We start from the raw sequence: 24,241 nt of genomic DNA on the forward strand, positions 1-24,241 counted from the left end.
GAGAGACACAGAGAGAGGCAGAGACACAGGCAGAGGGAGAAGCAGGCGCCTCACGAGGAGCCTGATGCGGGACTCGAACCCAGAACCCTGGGATCACTACCTGACCAAAGACAGACGCTCAACCGCTGGGCCACCCAGGTGTCTCTATGTAGGATTTTTTAATTAAAAAAAAAAAATCTTGATTTTCTACCTCGCCTAGAGCTTGTTCTGAAGAGTGCTGCAGAAAAGTGTCAAAATAGAAAAAGTAAGTCCCGCAACGAAAATCAGAAAGAGGAAATAGAGCCAGGATGAAACTAAAGCCCTCGGGCTGTGTTCCAAGGCAGGGGGAGGGGGCGCAGGACGCGGCAAGAGTCATTTTCTGGACCCAAGTCCTCTCAACTGCCAGGAATATGGGTGCTGCTTTTTAGGTTATGATTTGTACTTCCCTGAACCTTTTTAAGGTTAAAGAGAGAAGGAGGGTGAGGAAGAGGAAGGAGAACTTCGCGAAGATGCGGAGAAAAAAGAAAACCCTGCCCGCCCGGACGGAGACCGCCGCCCACCCGCGCACCCGCCCGCGCCAAGTCCTCCGCCCGCCGGGGCCACGTGACGCGGCCAAGATGGCCGAAGGCGAAGACGGCTCCTTGGCGGGGCGGGAACCGAGGCCGGAACCCGGAGAAGAGTTCGAGATCGTGGACCGCAGCCAGCTGCCTAGCCCTGGCGAACTGCGGAGCGCGGCGAAGCCTCAGGCGGGGTCGGAGAGCTGGTCGGCGCCCATCCTGACCCTGGCGCGGAAGGCCACGGGCAACCTGTCGGCGAGCTGCGGGATCGCGCTGCGCGCGGCCGCAGCGCTGGGCGGCGCGGACGGCGGCGGGGACGGCGGCGGGGACAGCGGAGCGCGCGCAGGTAGGCCGGGGCGGGGGGGGGGCGGGGGGAGGGGCCGCGCGCGCCCGCGGAGCAGGCGGCCGTTTCGCTGAGCGGGTGGGGAGCCGGGCTGGCGAGGGCGTCGAGGCTCCGAGGCTTGTCAGACGAGTTATGCAGAACCAACCTGCTACACGTGTTCTTTACGCTGTGCAAGCCGAGCCAAGATAAATGCGCGGGTTTGGGTGCTCTGAGATCCGGCGGCTCCGCTACCGCACCAGGCAACATCCTGACCCTCGGTGCTGGATAAGAAAATGCACGAGTTAAAGCTTACGTAGTCTGTATTCATTTTTTAAAAACTGAGGAACTGAGTCTCCAGTTCCGCTCTGTGCGGTGAACCTCGAGATGCGCGCTCCGACGTGGAAGTCAGGAGGCGGTGGTTCCAGGTGAGCCGTGCAGCCAGCTCGCTGTCTGATGCCCAGACTGTGCAACGGGGACTTTTGGGTTCCCCAGGGAGCTCTTCTCCTTTTCAGCCCTTGTTATCTGGGATAGACTTTAAGCATGTTAGAAGAATGGAAATAATGGAAATACTAAATGATGATTTTTGAGTGTGAACTGGAAAGCCTTTTAAAAGCCAGATATGAAGAGCTGTGCTCACCAACAGAATAGCCACACGTAAGCAATGCTTAAATGTTAAATTAAGGGACGCCTGGGTGGCTCAGGGTTGGGCATCTGCCTTCGGATCAGGGCGTGATCCCGGGGTCCTGGGATCGAGTCCCACATCGGGCTGCCCCCACAGGGAGCCTGCTTCTCCCTCTGCCTGTGTCTCTGCCTCTCTCTGTCTCATGAATAAATAAAATCTTTTTTAAAACATTAAGTGGAAATAAAAAATTCAGTTCCGTCTTCATAGAAAGTGCTGTGGGGCAGAGTTGAGGAAAGTCGGGTGTTACATGTTGGCAAATTGAATTTAAATTGAAATAAATAAATAAAAATAAATAAAAGTGGTAAAAAAAACCCACTGAGGAGGGCACTTGATGGGATGAGCATTGGGTTTTATACTATATATTGGCAAATTGAATTTAAATAAAATTTAAAATAAATAGAGGGAAGTCGGTAGTGCTAAGAATCATAATGTGCCATCGAGGTTTCTTGATTCCCTCCTCCCCACGGGTAAATTTGCTGTTTAGAAGTCATCACTGAACCAGCATAGTGAATCCTGAGAATTTCAGTGGTCGGGAAAGTGAGTAGAGGAAAGTTTACAAACAGACTTGTTTTGAGATTCTGGCAGTGGCAAAAAGGTGCAGAAGGTAATGAGGGCGGCTGTTCACACAGGAATCTAGTTCCCACTGGTGCACTGCCTTTGCACACACCTGTGGGTGTTTGATTGTGAACCAGCCATTGCCTCCAGTGGCTTTCGGTGAGTTCCAAAAGTCAAGGCATGAGGCGTTCTGGAGGCTTCTGAGATCATGGAGCAAAAGCAAATAATAAATGTTAGTCATCCACTGATATATGACATGTGCCAGTATCTAGAATAGCACCTGGCACAGAATAATAATATCAGTTGAACACGTGTATTTGGAAAATGCTTGTTTTCAATTTATAGTGGCGCTAAAAGTAGCAGCCAACATTTGTATCCTTTGTTTCATGCTTACTAGGTGCCAGGTATTAGTCTTAAATCTGTAGCTGCGTTATATTCATTTAACCCTCAAAATAACCCCAGGTGATAGCAGGAGTGGCTTCTGAGTGCGCATCAATGTATGCTTTGGCCAATGTGGTCACCCAGGTACTGGGTGAGGTGCCCCACACTTTAAATTCTTATTATCTTCAAATGTGTGTTTTGTAAGTGAAGCCTACTGGGACAGAGGAGCCCTGAGGGGCCTTGGAGCCAGCTGGTGTATGGTCCCACCTTCCACAGCCACAGGCGGTGGGGGGCGGGGAGGGGTACCTGCTGCAGCTGCCCTGGGGCTTCTGCCTGCCCACCCTAGCCCCTGCTCCATGGCCACTGCTAGCCCAGGGAGGGTTGGGGTTGTGCCCTCTGAATCTCAGGGCTTGGCTGGGTGGCCCCTTGCCAACCCAACCAGATACAGACTTCATCTCTGCAGGAAGTGGCAATCCCCTAGAGCCTTTAAAAGGGTAAAGGGAACTTCCATACCTCCACCCACGGAGCCAGCCTATGTGCCAGCCCATGTGCTTAGCCCCATTTTATAAAGAGGGAAACCGAATTAAAGAGAAATAATTTGACCAAGTTACTTCAAAGTAGCAGAGCCAGGGCTTGAGCCAGGCTGTTTCTCGAGCCTGTGCTTAATCATGACATTCAATGCCTCAATGCCTGTATAAGCAGAATGCCATATACCATAGGGATTATTTTAAATATAAGGATAACATTAAAGGAATAACTACCCTAGGATTTAGCACAAATGGTGAATGAACATGGCTTACCCAAGGTGGCAGTTTGGGGAACTGCTGGGCTGTGTGGCTAGTGCAGAGGTAACTAGAATTTGAAGCCATCAAGTAGTGTAGGAATAGGGATGGGGGACAGCAGGCTCTGAAGGAGGCTTCAGAAAAGCAGGTCAGGAGAAAACAGTGGCCACCACTTCAGCCAGGGCCAGGCCAGGGCCAGCTCATTCATCTCTTTTCCACTGATCCACATACACAAGCAGTGAGGACAGATTTTTCAGAAGAGCAGTGAAGGAGCAGAGATTAAATGTGAGCAGCAGTCTTGCCAGATAAAAATCCATTGGTGATGGAGGTTAAAGGAAACTGATGTGGATTAGTGTGGAATGCTTTGAATAGTTGTTTTATTTTTTAAAAAAGATTTTATTTATTCATAGAGACACACAGAGAGAGGCAGAGACACAGGCAGAGGGAGAAGCAGGCTCCATGCAGAGAGCCCGACGTGGGACTCCATCCAGGGTCTCCAGGATCACGCCCTGGGCTGCAGGGGCGCTAAACCGCTGCGCCACCAGGGCTGCCCTGAATAGTTGTTTTAAAACGTTGTCCCCCATGGGTCCTGTTAGCGCAGCGTGCCACTGTGATCCTGTACTCTGTGGTTGACTTGTTTGGTGGGTTTTTTTGTTGTTGTTGCTGCTGTTGTTTTAAGTAATAAAGGCAGGTGGTAAAAAAAAAAAAAAAAAAAGAAAGAAATCACACCATACAAAATATCAGTGTAGAGTATGTCCTCCTGCGCAGAAACTGTCCCCAATCCTATCATAGCTTTCAGAGAGTGATTGCAAAGCCTGCTTGTTCCTAAGAGTTAACATGACCAGCACAATGCTTGCGCATGGGTGCTCTTTTCTTCTATAATTACTTAGGTATGTATTTGCATCAGACAGGTGGTATGTATGATTGTGCCTTTCTCTGTTCTCGTCCGTGGGAAATTTTATTTTCCATGTGTCTAAGTGTAACAGGTGTGTCTAAGTGACCCTCCCCAGCCAGTGGAGAAGCCCAGTAACATTTTCCATGTCATGCTGCTGAAATCCAGCTAGCCCTTGAGATAAATGAGTGGAAATTCCTGACAGTTGGGAAAGCATTAAAGTTTTCTTCCTTGTCAGTAGAGAGGAACACTGTACTGTATTGTAAGATTCTCCAAGACACCCTAGGGCTACCCAAAACTAAAACTCAAGTTTATAAAGAATCTACTCTATAATGTAGAGCCCAACAACAACAATAAAAAAAAAAACCTGTACCCCCCACTAGACATCATGCCTACTCTCTCTCTATACCAAAGGTGACAAGCTGGCAGCCCTATGAGTTCTCTGTGTCTGGTAGTTGCATTTTATATGCTGCACGGTATAAAAGCATTTAAACAAAACAAAACAAAATGTTAGCCAATGAGCAGACTACCTAAAAACCCAGATGTCCAGCTTCTGAAAACTCTGCATCCGACACTGTTGACCAGCATTTCTCCTGCTGGAGGGTGGTGCTCAGCTGGGTTGCTCCCTGGGTATCTATGGGGCCCAGGTCCCCTCCACCTCATCCTCCCTCAGCAGCACTCGATTCTGTTCCCAGCCTGGCTCCTGCACAACAGTCAAGATCCAGATCCCTGAGCAGACAATTTATTTGGCAATTCAGGAAATGTAGAACTTGGTAACATTCTGTGTGTTGTGCTATTATTAATGAAACTTTAAGAGGTGACTAGCGGGGATCCCTGGGTGGCGCAGCGGTTTAGCGCCTGCCTTTGGCCTAGGGCGTGATCCTGGAGACCCGGGATCGAGTCCCACGTCGGGCTCCCGGTGCATGGAGCCTGCTTCTCCCTCTGCCTGTGTCTCTGTCTCTCTCTCTGTTACTATCATAAATAAAAATAAAAAAATAAAATTTAAGAGGTGACTAGCTTGACCAAAGTCCCAAACCAGTAAAACTGAGAGATGGAATGGCTTAAAGATACACTTCACATTTTCCATAGCTCTCTAAATGGAGCACTGATGGGAACAGGTGAGTCATAAAGCAGAGGGATGGATAGGATGGCTGCAGAACACAGCCACATACCCAGGAATGGTGATAGTGATGTGGGGAACAAAGGCAAAAAAAAAAAAAAAAAAATTTAAATTAAATTAAATTTCCTTACAGCCTACAGCCTGCTGACAAGTCCTTGAAACAGGCAGAGCGACATTCCTCTAGGGACTCAGCTGCCTTGTGTTAGTTAACACTTTGCTAAGGGCAAAAGGTAATCTTAGCCCAAACCCCAGAGTCTTGTAAGTCTATTTTAACAAATAAAAATTACTTCGGAAACTTGAGCCAGGCTTCCTTTGTCTCTACTCTCCCAAGACCCATGTTGGCAGTCATCCCCCAAGCATATGGTCCAGCGATATATATCTGAAGGGTCTTACGACTTACGGTTTATTAGAAGGTAATAAATGACCTTTCCCCAACAATAGCTAGCCCCCTCAAGGTCCTGGAGACCTTGCTTCCAAAATTCCTTAGAAACTTAGGCTATCCCTAACCCCATTCCAACTTGAGAGCATATAATGGGCCACTTCTCATGACCCCAGTGCAGCTCTTTCTGCCCACAAATCCTGTCCCTGTGCTTTTATAAAACCACCTTTTTGCACCAAAGACGTCTCAGGAATTCTTTCTTGGCCATCGGTCCCGCACCCCAACATCTTTCCTCATCAATAGGAGCCACTGCCACCCAGTTCTGATCACCTGAAACACTAGCCTTCATGTTTTTTGCTCATATGAGCCCCTAAAAAAAATCTTCAGCTTTTAAGGTTGACATGTAAAATTCTTTTTTTTTTTTTTTTTTAAGATTTACTTATTTATTTATTCATGAGAAACACAGAGAGGGAGAGAGAGAGGCAGGCTCCATGCAAGGAGCCTGATGTGGGACTTGATCCCCCGTCTCCAGGATCACACCCTGGGCTGCAGGCGGTGCTAAACCGCTGCACCACCGGGCTGCCCCATGTAAAATTCTTCATCAAGATTTTAAAGTTTATATTTTCTGGCTAATTGAAAATATTAGCTTTTTATTTTTTTATTTATTTTTTTAAATATTAACTTTTTAAAATGTTACATCATTCTTTATGATGATGATGTTACATCATCATTAAAGTGTTACATCATTCTTTAAGTGGTATGTAAATACCTAAATGATTTGATAAGTACTACCATCCATCTTAAAAATAAATGACAAGGGATCCCTGGGTGGCGCAGCGGTTTGGCGCCTGCCTTTGGCCCAGGGCGCGATCCTGGAGACCCGGGATCGAATCCCACATCGGGCTCCCGGTGCATGGAGCCTGCTTCTCCCTCTGCCTGTGTCTCTGCCTCTCTGTCTCTCTCTGTGTGACTATCATGAATAAATAAATAAAATCTTAAAAAAATAAATAAGTAAATAAATAAATAAATAAATAAATGACAAGTTATTTGAAAACTTTACATTTTATTTACAGATTTTTTTTTTTTAAGATTTATTTATTCAGAGAGAGCGAGAGAGAGGCAGAGACACAGGCAGAGGGAGAAGCAGGCTCCATGCAGGAAGCCTGACGTGGGACTCGATCCCGGGACTCCAGGATCACACCCCGGGCTTCAGGCGGTGCTAAACCGCTGCGCCACCGGGGCTGCCCAAGATTTTTATTTTTAAGTAATCTCTACTGAGTGCAGCATGGGGCTGAAACTCACAACCCCAAGATCAAGCAAGAGTCGTGCACGCTCTACCAATTGAGCCAGCCAGGTGCCCCTGAAAACTGTATATTTTCCCTTTTATTCCTTGAACTTGAATTCCACTTCCATATGTTTAAAAAATTTTTATTATTTATTTTATTTGAGAGGGAGAGAGCAAGAGAGAGATAGCATGAGCAGGGGGAGGAGCAGAAGAAGAAGCAGACTCCCCTCTGAGCAGAGAGCCTAATGTGTGACTCAATCCCAGGACCTCGGGATCATGAGCTGAGCTGAAGGCAGATGCTTATGCCACTGAGCCACTCAGGCACCCATCATTTCTTATTATTTTAATGGTAATCCATGCCATAAGAAAAATATTTTATACACTTAGAACTTTAGTCACAAGAAAAGTTTATTGAATTTTAATTTATTTACATTTTTTTCCTGAGATATATGATAGGATGACCAATAGAAATTTTCTCTTAAAAATCTTTTAAAAGAGATGCCTGGGTGGCTCAGTGGTTGAGCGTCTGCCTTCAGCCCAGGGCGTGATCCTGGAGACCCCGGAGTCCTACATTGGCTCCCTGCAGGGAGCCTGCTTCTTCCCCTGCCTTTGTCTCTGCCTTTCTCTCTCTGTGTGTTTCTCATGAATAAATAAATAAAATCTTTAAAAAAAAAATAAAAATAATCTTTAAAAAAAAACATTTTATTTATTTATTGACAGAGCGTACACACAAGGGAAGCGGAAGGCAGAGAGAGAGGAAGAAAGAGACTCTCTACCTGGGGCTCCATCCCACAACCTGAGCAAAGACAGACCAGACACTTAACTGATTGAGTCACCCAGGTGCCCCTGTCAAGCTTTTGAATTCCTTCCTAGTTATGTGCCCCAAGTCACATTGATCTGTTGTCAGAAATTATTTTTTGGGGATCCCTGGGTGGCGCAGAGGTTTAGCACCTGCCTTTGGCCCAGGGCGCGATCCTGGAGACCCGGGATCGAATCCCACGTCGGGCTCCCTGCATGGAGCCTGCTTCTCCCTCTGCCTATGTCTTATGTCCTATGTCTCTGCCTCTCTCTCTCTCTCTCTCTCTCTGTGTGACTATCATAAATAAATAAAAATTAAAAAAAAAAAAGAAATTATTTTTTGTTCCTTTATTTTTGTTTAAAACAAATGACTGGGCAGCCCCGGTGGCCCAGCGGTTTAGCGCCACCTTCAGCGTGGGGTGTGATCCTGGAGACCCTGGATCGAGTCCCACGTCAGGCTTCCTGCATGGAGCCTGCTTCTCCTTCTGCCTGTGTCTCTGCCTCTCTCTCTGTGTATCTGTAATGAATAAATAAATAAAATTTTAAAAATAAAGAAATAATAATAAATAAAACAAATGACTATCACCTAACTTGCAAAAGGATGCAACCCAGTCATATTAAAGACATTTCTCAATCTCAAAATGTTCCCCCAAAAAAGCCTTTGCCCAAACTTATCAAAAGAAAATTATACTTAAAAAAAAAATTATACTTGTAATTCTTTCACTTGGTTACCTTATTTAATCCAGAGCACTCCAAATGGTTGGAGACCCCTGAGTATTGTTTATTTCATTACGCCTTTGCCGATATATTTTTTGACAAAAAGACTTAGTTTATGTGTATTTCAAACCCATTTTCTTCAAAAACATGGAGCTACAGTTTTGGCCTACAGTTTTCCATCTAATTTATGGAACATGTCCATCAAGTTAATGGTACATCCTAGGGAGGAGTATTGAGACTGGCTGAGAATAATTACGTGTATGCATGGGGAAAAAATTTTTAACCTTCTAAATTCAGGCTAGCCGCAGAAAACTAGAGACCAGGGGATCCCTGGGTGGCTCAGCAGTTTAGCACCTGCCTTCGGCCCGGGGCGTGGTCCTGGAGTCCCACATCTGGCTCCCTGCATGGAGCCTGCTTCTCCCTCTGCCTGTGTCTCTGCTTTTCTGTGTGTGTGTGTGTCTCTCTCATGAATAAATAAAATCTTTAAAAAACAACAACAACAACAACAACAACTGAAAAAACCACTCCAAGACCAGGTTTTCTTAACTGAGTACAATAAAGGAGTGAGAGATTGGACGCTCTTCATGTTTTGGGTGACTTGAAGGAGGCTCCACTTCCACTTGGTGTTGTGACTCTCTGGACCCCAGATCCATGTGATATAGTTTTGAGTAGTGTTGTTGGTGAGGTCCAGGGAGCCAATGGTCAAGAAAGAATTTTTTAAGATTTTATTTATTTATTTATTCATGAGAAACAAAGAGAAGCAGGCTCCCTGCAGGGAGCCGGATGCAGGACTCTATCCCAGGACCCTCAGATCACACCCTGAGCCAAAGGCAGACCCTCAACCACTGAGCCACCCAGGTGCCCTGAGAAAGAATTCTTGAGACATCTTTGGTGCAAAAAGGGGATTTTTTTTTTTTAAATGGGACAGGACCCATGGGCAGAAAGGGCTGCTGCACTGGGGTTTATGAAGAATGGTTGATTATATTCTTGGGAATTGGGGGAGGTAAGGAAAAAGGTGTCCAAAGGGACTTCATATGCTAAAGACGACTCCGGATACCAGAGGCCTTGCTATTGTCAAACTAAGGTTGCTTTTCCCTCTAGGAAAGCATTAGTGTTAGAGGGTTGGGAGCTTCCTGGAGGCGTGTCATACTTTTGCCTGCCTCAAGTATTGGTTAATGGGTTGCAGGTAATAGGGAAATTTAATTTTATTTGCATTCCCGTTTGCCTTGGTTTCCTACATCTTTGTGGAGGGGAGGGTGGTGTTAGGGCTCCAGGAAATTGAGACTATGGGTCTCTGGAAGTTAGGCTATTGGTAGCAAGATGCTTTTTCCTTTTAAATCACTAAGACATTGGCAAACCGATGGAGACTCATGTCCTGCAGGACTGTGATCTTTATCAGTTAACCATAACTGTTTTTCACTTCCCTTAGATTTAGGGCCACCAGGAGTGCCTGGGGAATATCACAGATATCCCACCTGGGGTGGGAGGGATGCGGTGTGTCAGTTAGTGCTCCATCCTCAGCTTGCCTTCTGCTCCCTCTTCAGATGCATTAGAAGGAAGATGTGGGATAGGGAGTGAATCAATAACCAGGCTGCCAGGACTGGAGTGCAAGAGCATCCTGGCTCTGGGGGTCCCAAACAAGACGAGGTTCAGCCCCTGGCTGCTGGTAAAATCCAGTTGTAGAGAAACGAGTGGTGGTGAAACGGGAAAAGAATTTATTGCAGTGTGACAATACTGGGAAAACGGTGGGGTAGCGTCTCAAAGGTGGTCTACAAAGTGCTGAAAATACTGTAGATTTATATAAGAAAAATGTGGGACAAAGGACAGTGGGTATGGGCGAGTGGTCAGGTCACGTTGATCCTTGTCTTGGGTTCAGTCACATGGGATCGGGCTGGCTTGGAGTAGTCCTTATTGCTTGAGGGGGTAGTTTGGGTTCCCATCAGGGGGTGCCTTGCCCACAGTCTTTCGCTGCAGGTGAGAGGCTGGAAAGAATTTAATCAATTAGAAAGTATAGACTGAGGTCAAAGTGGAAGTGAAGGAAGCCCTCTTTCACATGGGGCTAACCTGTAGAGCTGTGAACTTGAGGGGCAGAAAGGATCTCCTTCAAACATCTGGGCTTGCCTGGCGCTCGGCACATCCCTGTTCTGATGAGCAGAGCCCTGGTTTACAGATCTGGCGTGGTGTCTTCTTCAGTAAATCTTTACAAACTGCTTCTATGTTTATTGGCCTCTTAAGGGTTTCACCCTCCTCTTAATGAGGCTTTACAATTTTTTTCTTTGCCAATTAACCAGTCCATTAACACTTGGAATTTATAAATGGAATACATAGGATTCTTTCAAAATTTAAAATAATTACACCACCCCCACCCATTTAATCAACCCATTTTTCTCTGTTGAAACGTTTAGACCGATTTTTCTTTCCCAGCAGCTGTCTTTCGTGGGTGTTTTGAGAGACTTCAGAATTTTTAGTCCCAGGCTGTTGGAAGTCTCAATAATATTTATTTACTTAATACCTTTATTATAAATTCACGATCATATGGTTCTCTTTGATGTAGCTATCTATGTGTGCACTCTTTTAACTATCTATATGGACTTTTTTTGTTGTTTGTTCTTAAGATTTTATTTATTCATGAGAGACACAGAGGCAGAGAGACATAGGCAGAGGGAGAACTTTTCTTGCAGGGAGCCCGATGGAGGACTGGATCCCAGGACCTCTGGATCACGACTTGAGCAGAAGGCATATGCTCAACCACTGAGCCACCCAGGTGCCCCATCTTTAGGTTTATATTAATGATAATGAAGGCAAACAGCTATCAGCAAAGGATTCCTATCAATATTACTTTATACAGAGTATATAGTTCAAAGGACAATTGAGCAAGAAAGTTAAAAGGTTTCCCATGCTGTTTTCAGAGTCCTGGCAGACAATAAACATGGAAAGCTCTTTAACCTCAGTGGTAGACAGGTGCCCGCCGGCGGGACGCGACTCCACCCCTACCCCCGCGTCAGGATGGGGTGCGGAGGACTTGGGGTCCTTCTCCCGCCAGGACTCGTGCACAGCGTGGAGTATCTGGTACTGACAGCTCACAAACTTTTTTTACTCTCAAAGCAAAGCAACATTAATGGGAGTTGAAGTGGAAACGTAGCTGAGTTATTTTCTAGCGGTTTGACATACCAAAAAAAAGCGTAAAACTCCTGTTTTCCACTGTGGCTCAGGGGCAGAGGCTTCCTTGGAAGCACTTGAGTTGACACCGTCGGAGTAAGCAGGCTCGGGGGACCCGGAGTGGACGGGCCCAGCCGGAGGCCACGCCCACGAAGCTCCCGGGCGCCATTTTGCATTCTCCGCCCCGGAGCTTCGTGGGCGTGGCCTCCGGCTGGGCCCGTCCAATCGGGATGCCCAGCGGCGGAACCCTGCTGCCCTGCTCGCCTTCTAGCTTGGGGCGGGCTTTCTGGAGTTTGGCGCCTACCATTGGTCGAAAATGAAATGCTGGGTGAAATGCCAATCGCGGTGGGTCTTAGTAGGGCTGTCGCCTTAGCAACGCGCGGAGCCGCCTGGGAGAGGTCTCCGGAGACTGACCGGAGAGCGGCTCAGGTGCCCAGGTGCAGCCGTGACCTCCCGGAATCAGAGGCGGGTTGGCGGCGAAGCCCAATTATCCGTCCAGCCTCACGTCCGCGCTGCGGACAGATCACCTGCTCCCTCCCCTCCCCTCCCCTCCCCCCCTCGCCTGGCCGGTCCTGACCAACCTCCTCACCGCGGACCACCCTCAGTCCATTAACCAGGCTGTCCTGATTTCTGCCCCAACAGCTTCCAGGTGCCAGATGATGGAGGAGCGTACCAACTTGATGCACATGATGAAACTCAGCGTCAAAGTCCTGCTCCAGTCTGCCCTGAGCCTGGGCCGCAGTTTGGATGCAGACCATGCCCCCTTGCAGCAGTTCTTTGTAGTGATGGAGCACTGCCTCAAACACGGGCTGAAAGGTGAGCCTGAGAGGGCGTTCGGAGTCGGGTAGTTGAGGCCAGCTGTTTGCTCGGCACGTATTCATCAGTGCTGGGCATTGTTCTGGATGCTGGGATGACAGCAGGGTGCGAAACAGGCGGGGTGCCCGCTCGCCAGATCCGACGATGAGAGCAGCACCCTCCGAGGGGAAATGCCAGGCAGGCGGCATGTACAATATTTAGCGTTCTGGTAGTCACGTTAAACGATAAATAAATAAAAAGAAACAGCTGACATTAATTTAAGAGCACATTTTATTGCCCCAGTATATCCAAAATATTATGATTTTGACACTGAAGCAGTATTTAAAAGCCTTATTGATGAGATATTTTAAATTCTACTTTATTCTACTAAGGCTTAAAAACCCACCATGTGTTGTTTCATAGCTCATCGCAATTGCACCGGCTACATTTCAGGTGCTCAGGAGCACATGTGGCCAGTGACTCTCGCAGACAGCACAGTTCTAAGGGACCAAACAGACAATAAACCCAGAAACACACTTAATTACAAAATGCTACACATCCAAAGAAGCAGCAAGGGTTTTGGCTATAGTGAGAGGGGAGGTCTTGCTGGGGCAGGCAGGGGAGGGGGCGGTGAACTATGAGCTGAGACCTAAAGGAGAAAGAGCTGTGCAGAAATTTGGGGCAAGAGCATACCTTGCAGGGGTGGGGAGAAACAGGTGGGCAGAAGTTCTGGGTGAGACCAAGTTTGGTTTGAGGAAGATGCCAGTGGGTTCTGGGGAAAGTGGAAAGAGATGAGGTCAGGGAAACCAGTTGGCCAGGCGAGGAAAGGCTGGATCATATAAGCCATTATAGGTCATGTGAGGAGTTAAATTTTATTCTAAGTATATGTCTGCAGGATTTTAAGCAAAGGAAAACTGACCTGACTTACATTTTTAAAAGAACTTGCACGTGTGTGAAGAGATTGTGAAGGGAGGGGGTGGCTATATTAGGAGCATGGAGACCCACTAGGTTATTGGCAGCAGTTCAGATGAGAGATGGTGGTGCTGATATGAAATCCAGCACTGATGTTGGTATCAGGTAGGAGTTAGAAAGGGGAGGGATTTCTACAAGCTGTATACGTTTACGTATATACTTGTTTTATTTCATTGGAGTAAGAGCATAGTCAGGATATCACAGAAACACTGTCACCAGAGAAAGGAGAGGTCATTTGTTAACTTCTTTGAGTCCCCAGGACTAACTCAGAATTAGCAGTAGAGCTGTGAATTGTCCATTTGGCTTTTGGGAGAGACTGTGGGTGCCTGAGGACATTTTTACAACCTGTGCTTATGAATAACACTTTTGTTTTCCCTTTTAGTTAAGAAGAGTTTTATTGGCCAAAATAAATCTTTCTTTGGTCCTTTGGAGCTGGTGGAGAAACTTTGTCCAGAAGCAGCAGATATAGCCACTAGTGTCAGAAATCTGCCAGAATTAAAGTGAGTGAGAAGTAGTTAACACTGAATTAATGTTTAAAAAAAACTCCCTCGTATTTACCAATTTCTCAATTCCTTGCTGATAAAAACTTTTTCTGATTTAGAACAAATCGTAACATGAGCCATATTCCACTTAAACTTCAGTCCCAGCTCTGCTGCTCATTATCCTCAGGATTTTGAGTCAAGATTTGCCCCTCCCTGAGCCTCAGTTTCATTATCTTTAAAATGGGGACAGCAATTCCTATATATCAAATGAGTTGTATAGTTTGAAAAAGTGTGGGGCACCTGGCTGGCTTAGTCCATAGAGCACTTGACTCTTGATCTCAGGATCATGAGTTCAAGTCCCATGTTGATCATAAAGATTATTTTTAAAAAAAAAAAAAAAAGGGCACCTAGGTGACTCAGTGGTTGAACGATTGTCTTTGGCTTGGGTCATGATTCCGGGGTCCTGGGATCAAGTACCACATCAGGCTCCCTGCAGGGAGCCTCCTTCTCCCTCTGCCTGTGTCTTTGTCTCTCTGTATGTGTCTCTCATGAATAAATAAAATATTTTAAAAAAATAAAAAAAGGAAAGATGTCACCTGAGGAGCAATTACAAGAGTAAAAGAGGTCATCATTATGCTCTTGGAATCCATGCTTTGGATGCATCTGGGCAGTTTTCTGAATAATATAATTCAGGCCAGATTTTAGATTATGAGACATGGGACATTTGTGAAAAACTGAGTCTGACAAATCATTTGCCATGTCTGGGTTTGCCCTTGGGATCCCCATGCATAGGTTCAAAATAAAAAAAAAACAAGATAGACTACAAACAAGGCGTCATCATGAAATCTGCATTTAGAGGGGGAAGTAGAGATCCTTGGGCCCATGCAGAAGAGCATTCATTCTTCAGTCTCCCAGAGGGGGACACCGCTGTCCAGTCTCTGATGCTTCTCCTGTAGAGCCATCCTGTTCCATCTTCAGATAGTAATATAGCATTTACCAAGAGCCTGCCGTGTGCCAGGCATTGTGTTAAGGACATTGTAGGATCTCATTTAAACCCACACAACAGAGTCTCCAGGAAAGCCGTTGGCATCCCCACTGATAAGTTCAGAAACTGACACTGAGCAGCTAAGTAACCTGCCCAGGGTCCCTTGGCAAGGGAATGGTGGAGCCAGGAAGCTCGAATCCTCTAAATCCCACTGACCTCCATTGCTATGGAGCCCTGTGCAGTCTTCTCGATGAAATTGAACCTCTGTCCCTGTCCGTAGTTCAGCCCTCGGGCCTGTACCACAGAAGGCAAAAGCCTTTCGCACCATGACAACATTCATATACGTATTTGTTGACTTCTCAGTTCCCCAAGTCTGCTTTGTTTCAGCAGTTCCTTCTGTGGTCCTGCTGCCCAACCCTTCTGACCAGCTCACCCCCCTCATGAGTGAAGCAGTAGAGATGGAGTTCCGGCGTGTCCAGATTGGAGCAGACCTGGGCTGGCTCTCCTACCCTCAGACCTCTGTTTCCAGTTATGCATGGGAGGCATTTTCAAAGTCTTATGCTAACAAAGAGCTTACTGTCCACTAAACCCCACTACCTCTGTTCCCTTCGTTGCTCTGTGGCTGTGCACAAGTGATAGGCTTAGGTATGGAAATCCTCCCCTGTCGCCAAAAAGGAAATGTACAGTAGTTCCCTTCTCTTGAGGCCTCCAGAGGAATAGCCTCTGTGAGAGAGGTATTTCTTTCACTCTTTCATTAAATAGTAACCTGAAATTTTGACATTATTTTGGAGGTTATGACTAGTGTTTTGGGGGGTGGAAGGGTTGTTTGAAACTTGCAGGATGCATTTTGCATCCTGAGAGGAATCTCTAGTCTGGCGTTTAGTCCCCCTAATTGAAATGAAAATATCTTTTGCAGTATGACCCCATGACCCCAAATTTTTCATTGTTTTCAAGTCAGTTTTTTTTGTTTGTTGTTATTTTAAGGTTTTTATTTGAGAGAGAGCATGGGGCAAAGGAGGCACAGGGAGAGGGTAAAGCAGGCTCCCAACTGCGCAGGGAGCCTGATGTGGGGCTCGATCCCAGGACCCCAGGATCATGACCTGAGCCACCCAGGCGCCCCACAACATCATTTTTGAGGTGCCTGCGTGGCATTCATTTATATAGCTCATTTGTTTAACTGCAATTTGGGCTTTCTGCTTGTCTTCAGTTTTTCATTATCCAAAGAGTGTGCAGACCATCGCCACACATATATACATGTGCATCCTAAATTATTTCCTTAGTACACATTACTAGATGTAGGATTTTGATAACCCCATCAAATCGCCAGCTCAAGGCGTGCTGCCGATTTACATGGCTGGCATGCTGCAAGTGTCTGCATCCATTCGCCACATGGTGCCAACTTTCAGCATCTTTCTTTTTTCTACTTTATTTCCTTTCCTTTTTACTCTGGTTTAACCTCATTTGTTTGGGGGAGGAGGGGCTTCAAAGCCTTTTGTATTGATGGAGTTGGATTAGATGCTCCTGGCTCTGAAGCCCTCAACCCCCACAGCTCCCTTTGATGAAGATACTAAATACACTCATTCTGCTTAGAATAGAGTCTTTCTTTTCTCAAGCACTGTTAGTTCTACAGTTGGGAAGTTTTTTGTTTTCTCTTGATGCGTGCCTTTGCAAAATTATCTCTAAGATTGGTTGCACAACAGCATGAATGTACTAATGAAGGGTACACATGAAAAGGTAAATTTTAGGGGCACCTGAGTGGCTCAGTGGTTGAGCGTTCACCTTTGGCTCAGGTCATGATCCCAGGGTCCTGGATGGAGTCCCACATTGGGCTCCCTGCAGGGAGCCTGCTTTTCCCTCCACCTGTGTTTCTGCTTCTCTCTCTGTGTGTGTCTTGAATAATGAATAAAATCTTAAAAAAAAAAAAAAAAAGGAAAGGCAAATTTTATATTCTGTGTATTTTACAACTAAAAATAAAACTGCATCTTTGAGCTAATGCCTAGAAATGTGAGGGTTCAACACTGTTTTACGTATTAATTTGTTTTTAAGATTTTTTTTTTTTTTTTTTTTTTTTTATGATAGAGACAGAGAGAGGCAGAGACACAGGAGGAGGGAGAAGCAGGCTCCGTGCCGGAAGCCCGACACGGGACTTGATCCCGGGACTCCAGGATCGCACCCTGGGCCAAAGGCAGGCACCAAACCACTGAGCCACCCAGGGATCCCCTACGTACTAATTTTTTAAAGAAATGTTTATCCATTATACAGACCTAACCAGATTGTTGCTGGCCTCCTGTGAAATTTTATGAATACATGCAAAGTTTTATCTAATTGTGTTTATTCCAGAAATCAGATTTTTTTGTGGCTTAAGAGTTTTTTTTTTCTCTTGTCAAAACCAACCAACCAACCAAAAATACATGTCCATGATACAAAATTCAAACCGTACCCAGAGGTTTTCAGAAAGTGGTTTTCTGGACCTTCCCAGACTGTGCTCCACCCAGGCCCCAAAGCTGCTATTCTTATGGTGTCCCTGCGTTAACACACGTGTACATGCTGGGATATGTGTATCTCTTTAGATAACCGAGGGGTTTGAGGGGTTTTGGTGTTACGCCTTAACAGTTCAATTCTCTAAATTCCAGGACAGCTGTGGGAAGAGGCAGAGCCTGGCTGTATCTTGCACTCATGCAAAAGAAACTGGCAGATTATCTGAAAGTGCTCATAGACAATAAACATCTCTTAAGGTATTTTACCTCCCATCTTTGCTTGTCTTTTGCTTTGTAAATATTTAGAACATAGTTCTGGAGACTGTTTTGAATTAAAACGAGTGTACAGCATACACAGCTTTTACTCGAATTACTGTTCATCGTGAGCATCCTATGACTTAGTTTTTAAAGAGTTTCATTTTCCAGCATGGCTATCTGAAAGTCATTATGAATGAAGTTTCATATTTTCATTTTGAAAAATCATTTCAGTAATTGACAGCCTACTTGATTAAGCTTCAACAAAATGTACATATTGGATTTGTTGATGACATGGGGGACAAATGACTTTAAAACTAGATGCAGTGGACAATTTTAAAGTATAAAAGCCTGCTTTTTTTGTAAGGGAACATCCCTATAATAGTACCTATTTTAGGATTCCATATCCATTTTGTAAAATTTTCTCTCAGCATCAGTAATGACTAATTGGCTGTCCCTGGAATTTATGACTAATTCATTTTTGATACTAATAAATATATATAAGCAAAAATAATCCTAAAAGGGATTTTTTCGAGAATATGAGAATTTGTAAGGGAGGAATCTTTCTAGAGTTCATTTTTTCGTGTGATTGAGTCAAAAATATCTTACATACGGCTTGCCACTCAAAATCTTTCATCATTTTCAAGTTACAGCTTATTGTTGAATGTATCTTTGCATGATAAATACAGATTTCAAACACTTCTTCAAATACTTTGTGTACTTGTGCTTTGAGTACAATCACACTGAGTAACTTTGAGGTACAGATTGTGTTCTAGTGAACTAATTCTTTTTTTAATTGAAGTGTGTAGTCAATATCTAATGTTACGTTAGCATCAGGAATACAACAGAGTGATTCCGCAAGTCTACGCTGTTGTGTTGCGTAGCTACCAGCTGTCACCATACAAAGTTATGCTAGTACCATTGACTATATTCCCTATGCTGCACCTTACATCCTCATAACCTGATGAACTAACCCTTAAGACACCGAGTTTCTCAGCAGTCACACACACACACACATATACAATGGGTAAACAAGCACATCATTGGTGACCTGGAGCAGTAGTAGACGGGATGGAGCCACACTACGAAAGTTGAAGCAACTGGGAAGTGAAGTCAGAGCAGCCAGTGTTGCTCCGTGGAACACAGGGAAGAAGGAAGGGTTTCATTCTTGGATGTGGGGAGCAGTATGGGATCCTTCTTCCCATTCACTTGAGTGTAGACATAGTTCATAAAAGTGTGGAAGAAGACGCCAGTGGGGACAGGAGGGGCAGAGTGATGATCAGGAACACAGGAGCCAAGAGGAGATAGGAAGGACTGGGGTCTAGGGTCCAGATGGAAGAGTCAGCCTCAGACTGGAGGTGGGAGGAGCCTATCATCAGCCGCAGGAAGAGAAAAGAAGCCAGAGAAGAAATAGCAGCACTCAAAGCAGGGGTGGGAGATAAAACGCAGAAGGCAGTAAGTAAAAGATATCAGGGAGTTTGTGGCATCTGGTGAAGGTGGCTGAGAGGTGAAAAGGCAGGGCAGGGGATACCTGGGTGGCTCCATGGTTGAGCATCTGCCTTTGGTTCAGGTCATGATCCCAGGGTCCTAGGATTAAGTCCTGCATCAGGCTCCCCCCACCCCCGGGGAGCCTGCTTCTCCCTCTGCCTATGTCTCTGCCTTTCTCTGTCTCTCTCATGAATAAAATAAAATCTTAAAAAAAAAAAAAAAAAGCAGGGCAGGTCGGGGGGAGGGGGTGGTGAACACCCGTTCCTGAGCCTGTTGTTTCCATCTCTTTCAGTGAGTTCTATGAGCCTGAGGCATTAATGATGGAGGAAGAAGGGATGGTGATTGTTGGTCTGCTGGTGGGACTTAATGTTCTTGACGCCAATCTCTGCTTAAAAGGAGAAGACTTGGATTCTCAGGTAGGACGGGAATCTTGGCTCAAGGTAGAATGCCTCCATTGGGCTGGGGATTTCACACAGGACTGTGGACATGTGCTGGACCTTCTCAGGGGCAGATGGCAGAGGGTGTTTGCTTGAAGGCTGTGCCAGGTGCCATGCCAGGGCAGAGGGGGAAACACTGGGGAAGGGGAAGTCTGGGCCAAGGCACAGAGGCACACGTAGGTGGAAGCTGGGCTCAGTTTTCAGGCTATCCGTGCCATGCTAAAGGCCATCCTTTTGTCTCTGGAACGTCAGGAAGCTGTTGGAGGTTTTTAGGCAGTGTATACTGGTCTACTTAGGCCCAGGTTTGAGAAAGATCAATCTGGCAACCATCTAGGTCATGAGTTGGAAGTGGCCAAGAGTGGAGACAGCAAAAACATTGGGCAGACACGTCCCCCAAGGTTAGGTGGGGACTGGGAAGTTAGAGCCAGGAGAGACTGGGGAGGGGAGATGATGCAAGAGCGCTAAATGGAAGCAGGCATCAAGGAGCAGAGCACTCTGACTGTGGGGACAACCCTCTTGGGATGCTTTCTTCCTGCCTGGGTGCAGGTGCCCAGGGCTAGGGCCTCAGCTGGTGGTGGGGACGGGAAGTGCGTAAGGGGAAGAGACCCCCTGATGCCTCCCCACCACTACCCCTTTTCAGGGCACAGATCTGAGAAATCTATAGCTTCCCCTAATCCCTCCATGCCAAGGCCAGCTTTTGTTTCTTTTTCTTTTTTTTTTTTCTCCTCCCTTTTTCTCCAGTAGTTTTGTTGTTTCTGCATGTTGAAAATGTTTCAAAAAATACAGGGAAGTATTTTTGAAAAGAAAGAAAACCTCACACAGAATCCCATTGCTCAGAGACAGCTAATTAATTTAATGTTACACTCCGATATCTATCCTTCTGGCACATGAGTAAGATTGTGTATGTGTGTTTATATATTTTAGAGATATTTGGACTTTTTTTTGTTAAACCAAAACATAATTATTCTGGGCACACCGTTTTGGAATTTATTTTTGTTTAACACTATGTCCCACATGGCTCTCAATGTCAGTGAGAGATATGAGCCATTTAAATGGCTGCACAGTATAAGCATGGCTCAGACTGCAGATTGGGTTCCAGACAACTGCAGTAAAGTAAATATCGCAATATGGGAGTCATGGCTTTTTTGGTTTCCCAGTGCATATATAAAAGTTATTTTTACTCTATACTATAGTCTATTAGGTATGCAATAGCATTATATATATTTTTTTAAGTGTAAATAAATAATAAAAATAAGCTAAATAAATAGTCCATGTTCATACCTTAATTTTAAAATACTTTCTTGCTAAATAATGCTGACCATCTGAGCTTTCAGCATGTCATAATCACTGATCACAGATCATCATAACAAATGTAGTAATAAGAAAAGTTTGAAATATGTGATGGCCAAAATGTGACCCACAGACAGGAGGTGAGCACATGCTGTTGAGAAAACAGTGCTGATAACACCTGCCCAACACATGGCTGCCACAGACCTTCAATCTGCAAAAAATGCAGGGTCTGGGAAGTGCCGTAAGGCAATAAAACAAGGTATGTCTGTATTTCATTTACGACCATACTGTAATTTGTTTAACCAGTACCTTGTTACCTGCTGTTGATTCCATATTACAACAGCAATATTATACACAGCCTCATCCTCTTTGCACTGTTATCCATTCATTTTCTTAGGATACATTTTGGGATTACTGTGTCAAAGTAAACATTATACGATAGTATGGTGACATCAAAATGAGCATTCTTTTTTTCTTTTTTTTTCTTTTTTTTTATTTATTCATGAGAAACACAGAGAGAGAGGCAGAGACACAGGCAGAGGGAGAAGCAGGCTCCACGCAAGGAGCCTGACGTGGGACTTGATCCGGGGTCTCCAGGATCACACCCTGGGCTGTAGGCGGCGCTAAACCGCTGCGCCACCGGGGCTGCCCAAAGATTTTATTTTATTTATTCATGAGAGACACAGAGCGAAAGAGAGAGGCAGAGACACACACGGAGGAGAAGCAGGCTCCATGCAGGGAGCCCGACATGGACTCAATCCCAGGTCTCCAGGATCACGCCCTGGGCTGCAAGCGGCGCTAAACCGCTGCACCACTGGGGCTGTCCCCACAATAAGCATTCTTGATCTTTTTCAATCTAATAGAGCAAAACAGCTCATTTCACATTCACATTTTGTTATAAGCATGTTTAGGCTTTTTAAAAGATTTATTTATTTATTTTAGAGAGAGACCATGTGCACATGAAGCTGGAGGAGAGGCAGAGGGAGAGGATATCAAGCAGACTCCCCACTAAGCACAGAGCTCGAACTCGCAACTCTGACCAAAATCAAGAGTCAGTTGCAGGGCACCTAGATGGCTCAGATGATTAAGCATCTGCCTTCAGCTCAGGTCATGACCTCAGGGTCCTGGGATCCAGCTCTGCATTGGGCTCCCTGCTCAACAGGGAGCCTGCTTCTTCCTCTGCCCTCTTGAGCTCTTTCCCTCTCTCTCTTGCTGTCTCTTAAATAAATAAAATATTTTTAAAAAACTAATTAGGGCAGCCCCCGTGGCACAGCGGTTTAGCACCGCCTGCAGCCCGGGGTGTGATCTTGGAGACCCAGGATCGAGTCCCACATCAGGCTTCCTGCATGGAGCCTGCTTCTTCTCTCTCTGCCTGTGTCTGTCTCTGCCTCACTCTCTCTCTTTCTCTCTGAATAAATAAGTAAATCTTTAAAAATAAAAAAATAAAATAAAATAAAACTAATTAAAAAAAGGGCCACTTAACTGACTGAGCCACCCAGGTACTCCTATTTATTTTTTAAAGTAGTCTCCATGCTTGAACTCATGACCCTGAAATCAAGAGTCACATGTTCACCAACTGAACCAGTCAGGTGCCCCTCATATTTACATTTTTAAGACCTCTGTAGGTCAGGTATTTATTACATGTTTTATTTGCCATTGGTGGTTCAGTTTTTGTGACTCCACGTCCCAATTCCACCCATTTTTCTGTGTCTTCCATTTTGTTCCATTCCTTTATTACACATTAATGATAATAACTGTCAGAATTTGGTTATAGGGCAGCCTGGGTGGCTTAGCGGTTTAGCACCACCTTCAGCCCAGGGCATGATCCTGGAGACCCGGGATCGAGTCCCACTTCGGGCTCCCTGCGCACAGCCTGCCTCCCCCTCTGCCTGTGTCTCTGTCTCTCTCTCTCAAAAAAAAAAAATTTTTTTTCTGCTTTCTTTCAGTTAGTTTTCCCTGCAAGGGGGAAAAATGTTTTTTGCAGTCAAATTTATTTGTTTTTTTCAAAGATTTTATTTTTATGCAATCTCTGTCCCCAACCATGAGGCTGGAACACACAACTGAGAGATGAAGAGTTGCGTGCTCTACTGACCGAGCCAGCCAGGCACCCCTGCAGTCAAATTTAATGGACTTTTTCTTTATACCTTCTAAGGTATTATTCTTGGAAGGTCCTTCTCCATCCAAAAACTAACCTAATTTTTAAAATTAACTATGTATTTTTTACTTTTTTCTTTTTTAAGTTTTATTAGAGTGAGCGCTTTTGCTGAGGGGAGGAGCAGAGGGAGAAATAGACTCCCCAGTGAAGTGGGGAGCCTGATGCTAGGCTTGATTCCAGGACCCCAAGATTGTGCCCTGAGCCGAAGGCAGAGGCTCAACCACTGAATCACACAGGGCCCCCTTTTTCTTTAAATTTAAATAATGCCTGTCAGCACCTGGGTGGCTCAGTGGTTAAGCCTCTGCCTTTGGCTCAGGTCATGATCCCGGGATCCTGGGATCAAGTCCCATATCGGGCTCCCCACAGGGAGCCTGCTTCTCCCTCTGCCTATGTCTCTGCCTTTCTCTCTTTCATGAATAAATAAATAAAATCTTAAAAAAAAAAAAAAAAAACCTGTCATTTGTTTTGACATATTGTGAAATGGGAGTCTGGGTTTCTTTTATAGATAACCCAGTTTTCTCAGTGTCATGTATCAAGTGCATTTTTCTACTAATTTGAAATTTTACCTTTATTATGTGTGAAGTATGCTCAATTCACTGAGGTTTATTTCTGGACTCAGAGGTCTAGTCCCTAAATCTCCTTATCCTATGCCAGTAACACAGTTTGTTTGTTTTTTAAGGTTTTATTTATTTATTTATTTAAGAGACAGTATGAGCAGGGGGAAGGGCAGAGGGAGAAGCCAACTCTGCACTGAGCAGGGAGCCCGACGTGGGGCTCGATTGCAGGACCCCAGATTCGTGACCTGAGCTGAAGGCAGTTGCTTAATGACTGAGCCACCCAGGTGCCCCCACAGTCAAGATTATTAGAGCCACATAGTCTTTCTCACTCCTGCCTACTTTGTTATACTTCCTTTTCACACATAGTTCAGTCTTGTCCATTCTGCCGTGTGAACTTGAACATCCTTTTGTTAGATTCCAAAATAAAAAATCAGTTGGGATTCTTACCAAATCACAGATGTGATTGAGCCCCCTGGTCTGAGGTTTTTTTTTTTTTTTTTTTTTTTTTTTTTTTTTTTTTAATTTATTTATGATAGTCACAGAGAGAGAGAGAGAGGCAGAGACACAGGCAGAGGGAGAAGCAGGCTCCATGCACCGGGAGCCTGATGTGGGATTCGATCCCGGGTCTCCAGGATCGCGCCCTGGGCCAAAGGCAGGCGCCAAACCGCTGCGCCACCCAGGGATCCCGAAATCCCAGAGTAATGAATTCTTTTTTTTTTTTTTTTTTTTAAGATTTATTT

At 45.3% G+C, this 24,241-nt stretch overlaps 1 protein-coding gene across 4 annotated transcripts in view; it reads left to right on the forward strand.

Annotated features, from left to right (window-relative positions):
• The first annotated feature begins 577 nt into the window (after positions 1–577).
• The window catches only part of RUFY1 (RUN and FYVE domain containing 1), a 64,728-nt gene continuing 41,064 nt past the window's right edge, over positions 578–24,241 (forward strand). The window contains exons 1-5 of one of the 4 annotated variants that reach the window (XM_072731847.1): positions 578–882; positions 12,251–12,424; positions 13,758–13,875; positions 17,476–17,577; positions 19,355–19,478. In XM_072731847.1, the coding sequence (XP_072587948.1) occupies positions 597–882; positions 12,251–12,424; positions 13,758–13,875; positions 17,476–17,577; positions 19,355–19,478 (804 nt within the window). In that variant the 5' untranslated portion in view covers positions 578–596. Of the gene's footprint in view, positions 883–11,920; positions 12,074–12,250; positions 12,425–13,757; positions 13,876–17,475; positions 17,578–19,354; positions 19,479–24,241 lie in introns of those variants that run through there. The other 3 variants (XM_072731849.1, XM_072731848.1, XM_026015345.2) reach the window with 3 other exon arrangements.

Source organism: Vulpes vulpes, chromosome 12 (genome assembly GCF_048418805.1).
Source record: "Vulpes vulpes isolate BD-2025 chromosome 12, VulVul3, whole genome shotgun sequence".
Classification (NCBI taxonomy): domain Eukaryota; kingdom Metazoa; phylum Chordata; class Mammalia; order Carnivora; family Canidae; genus Vulpes; species Vulpes vulpes.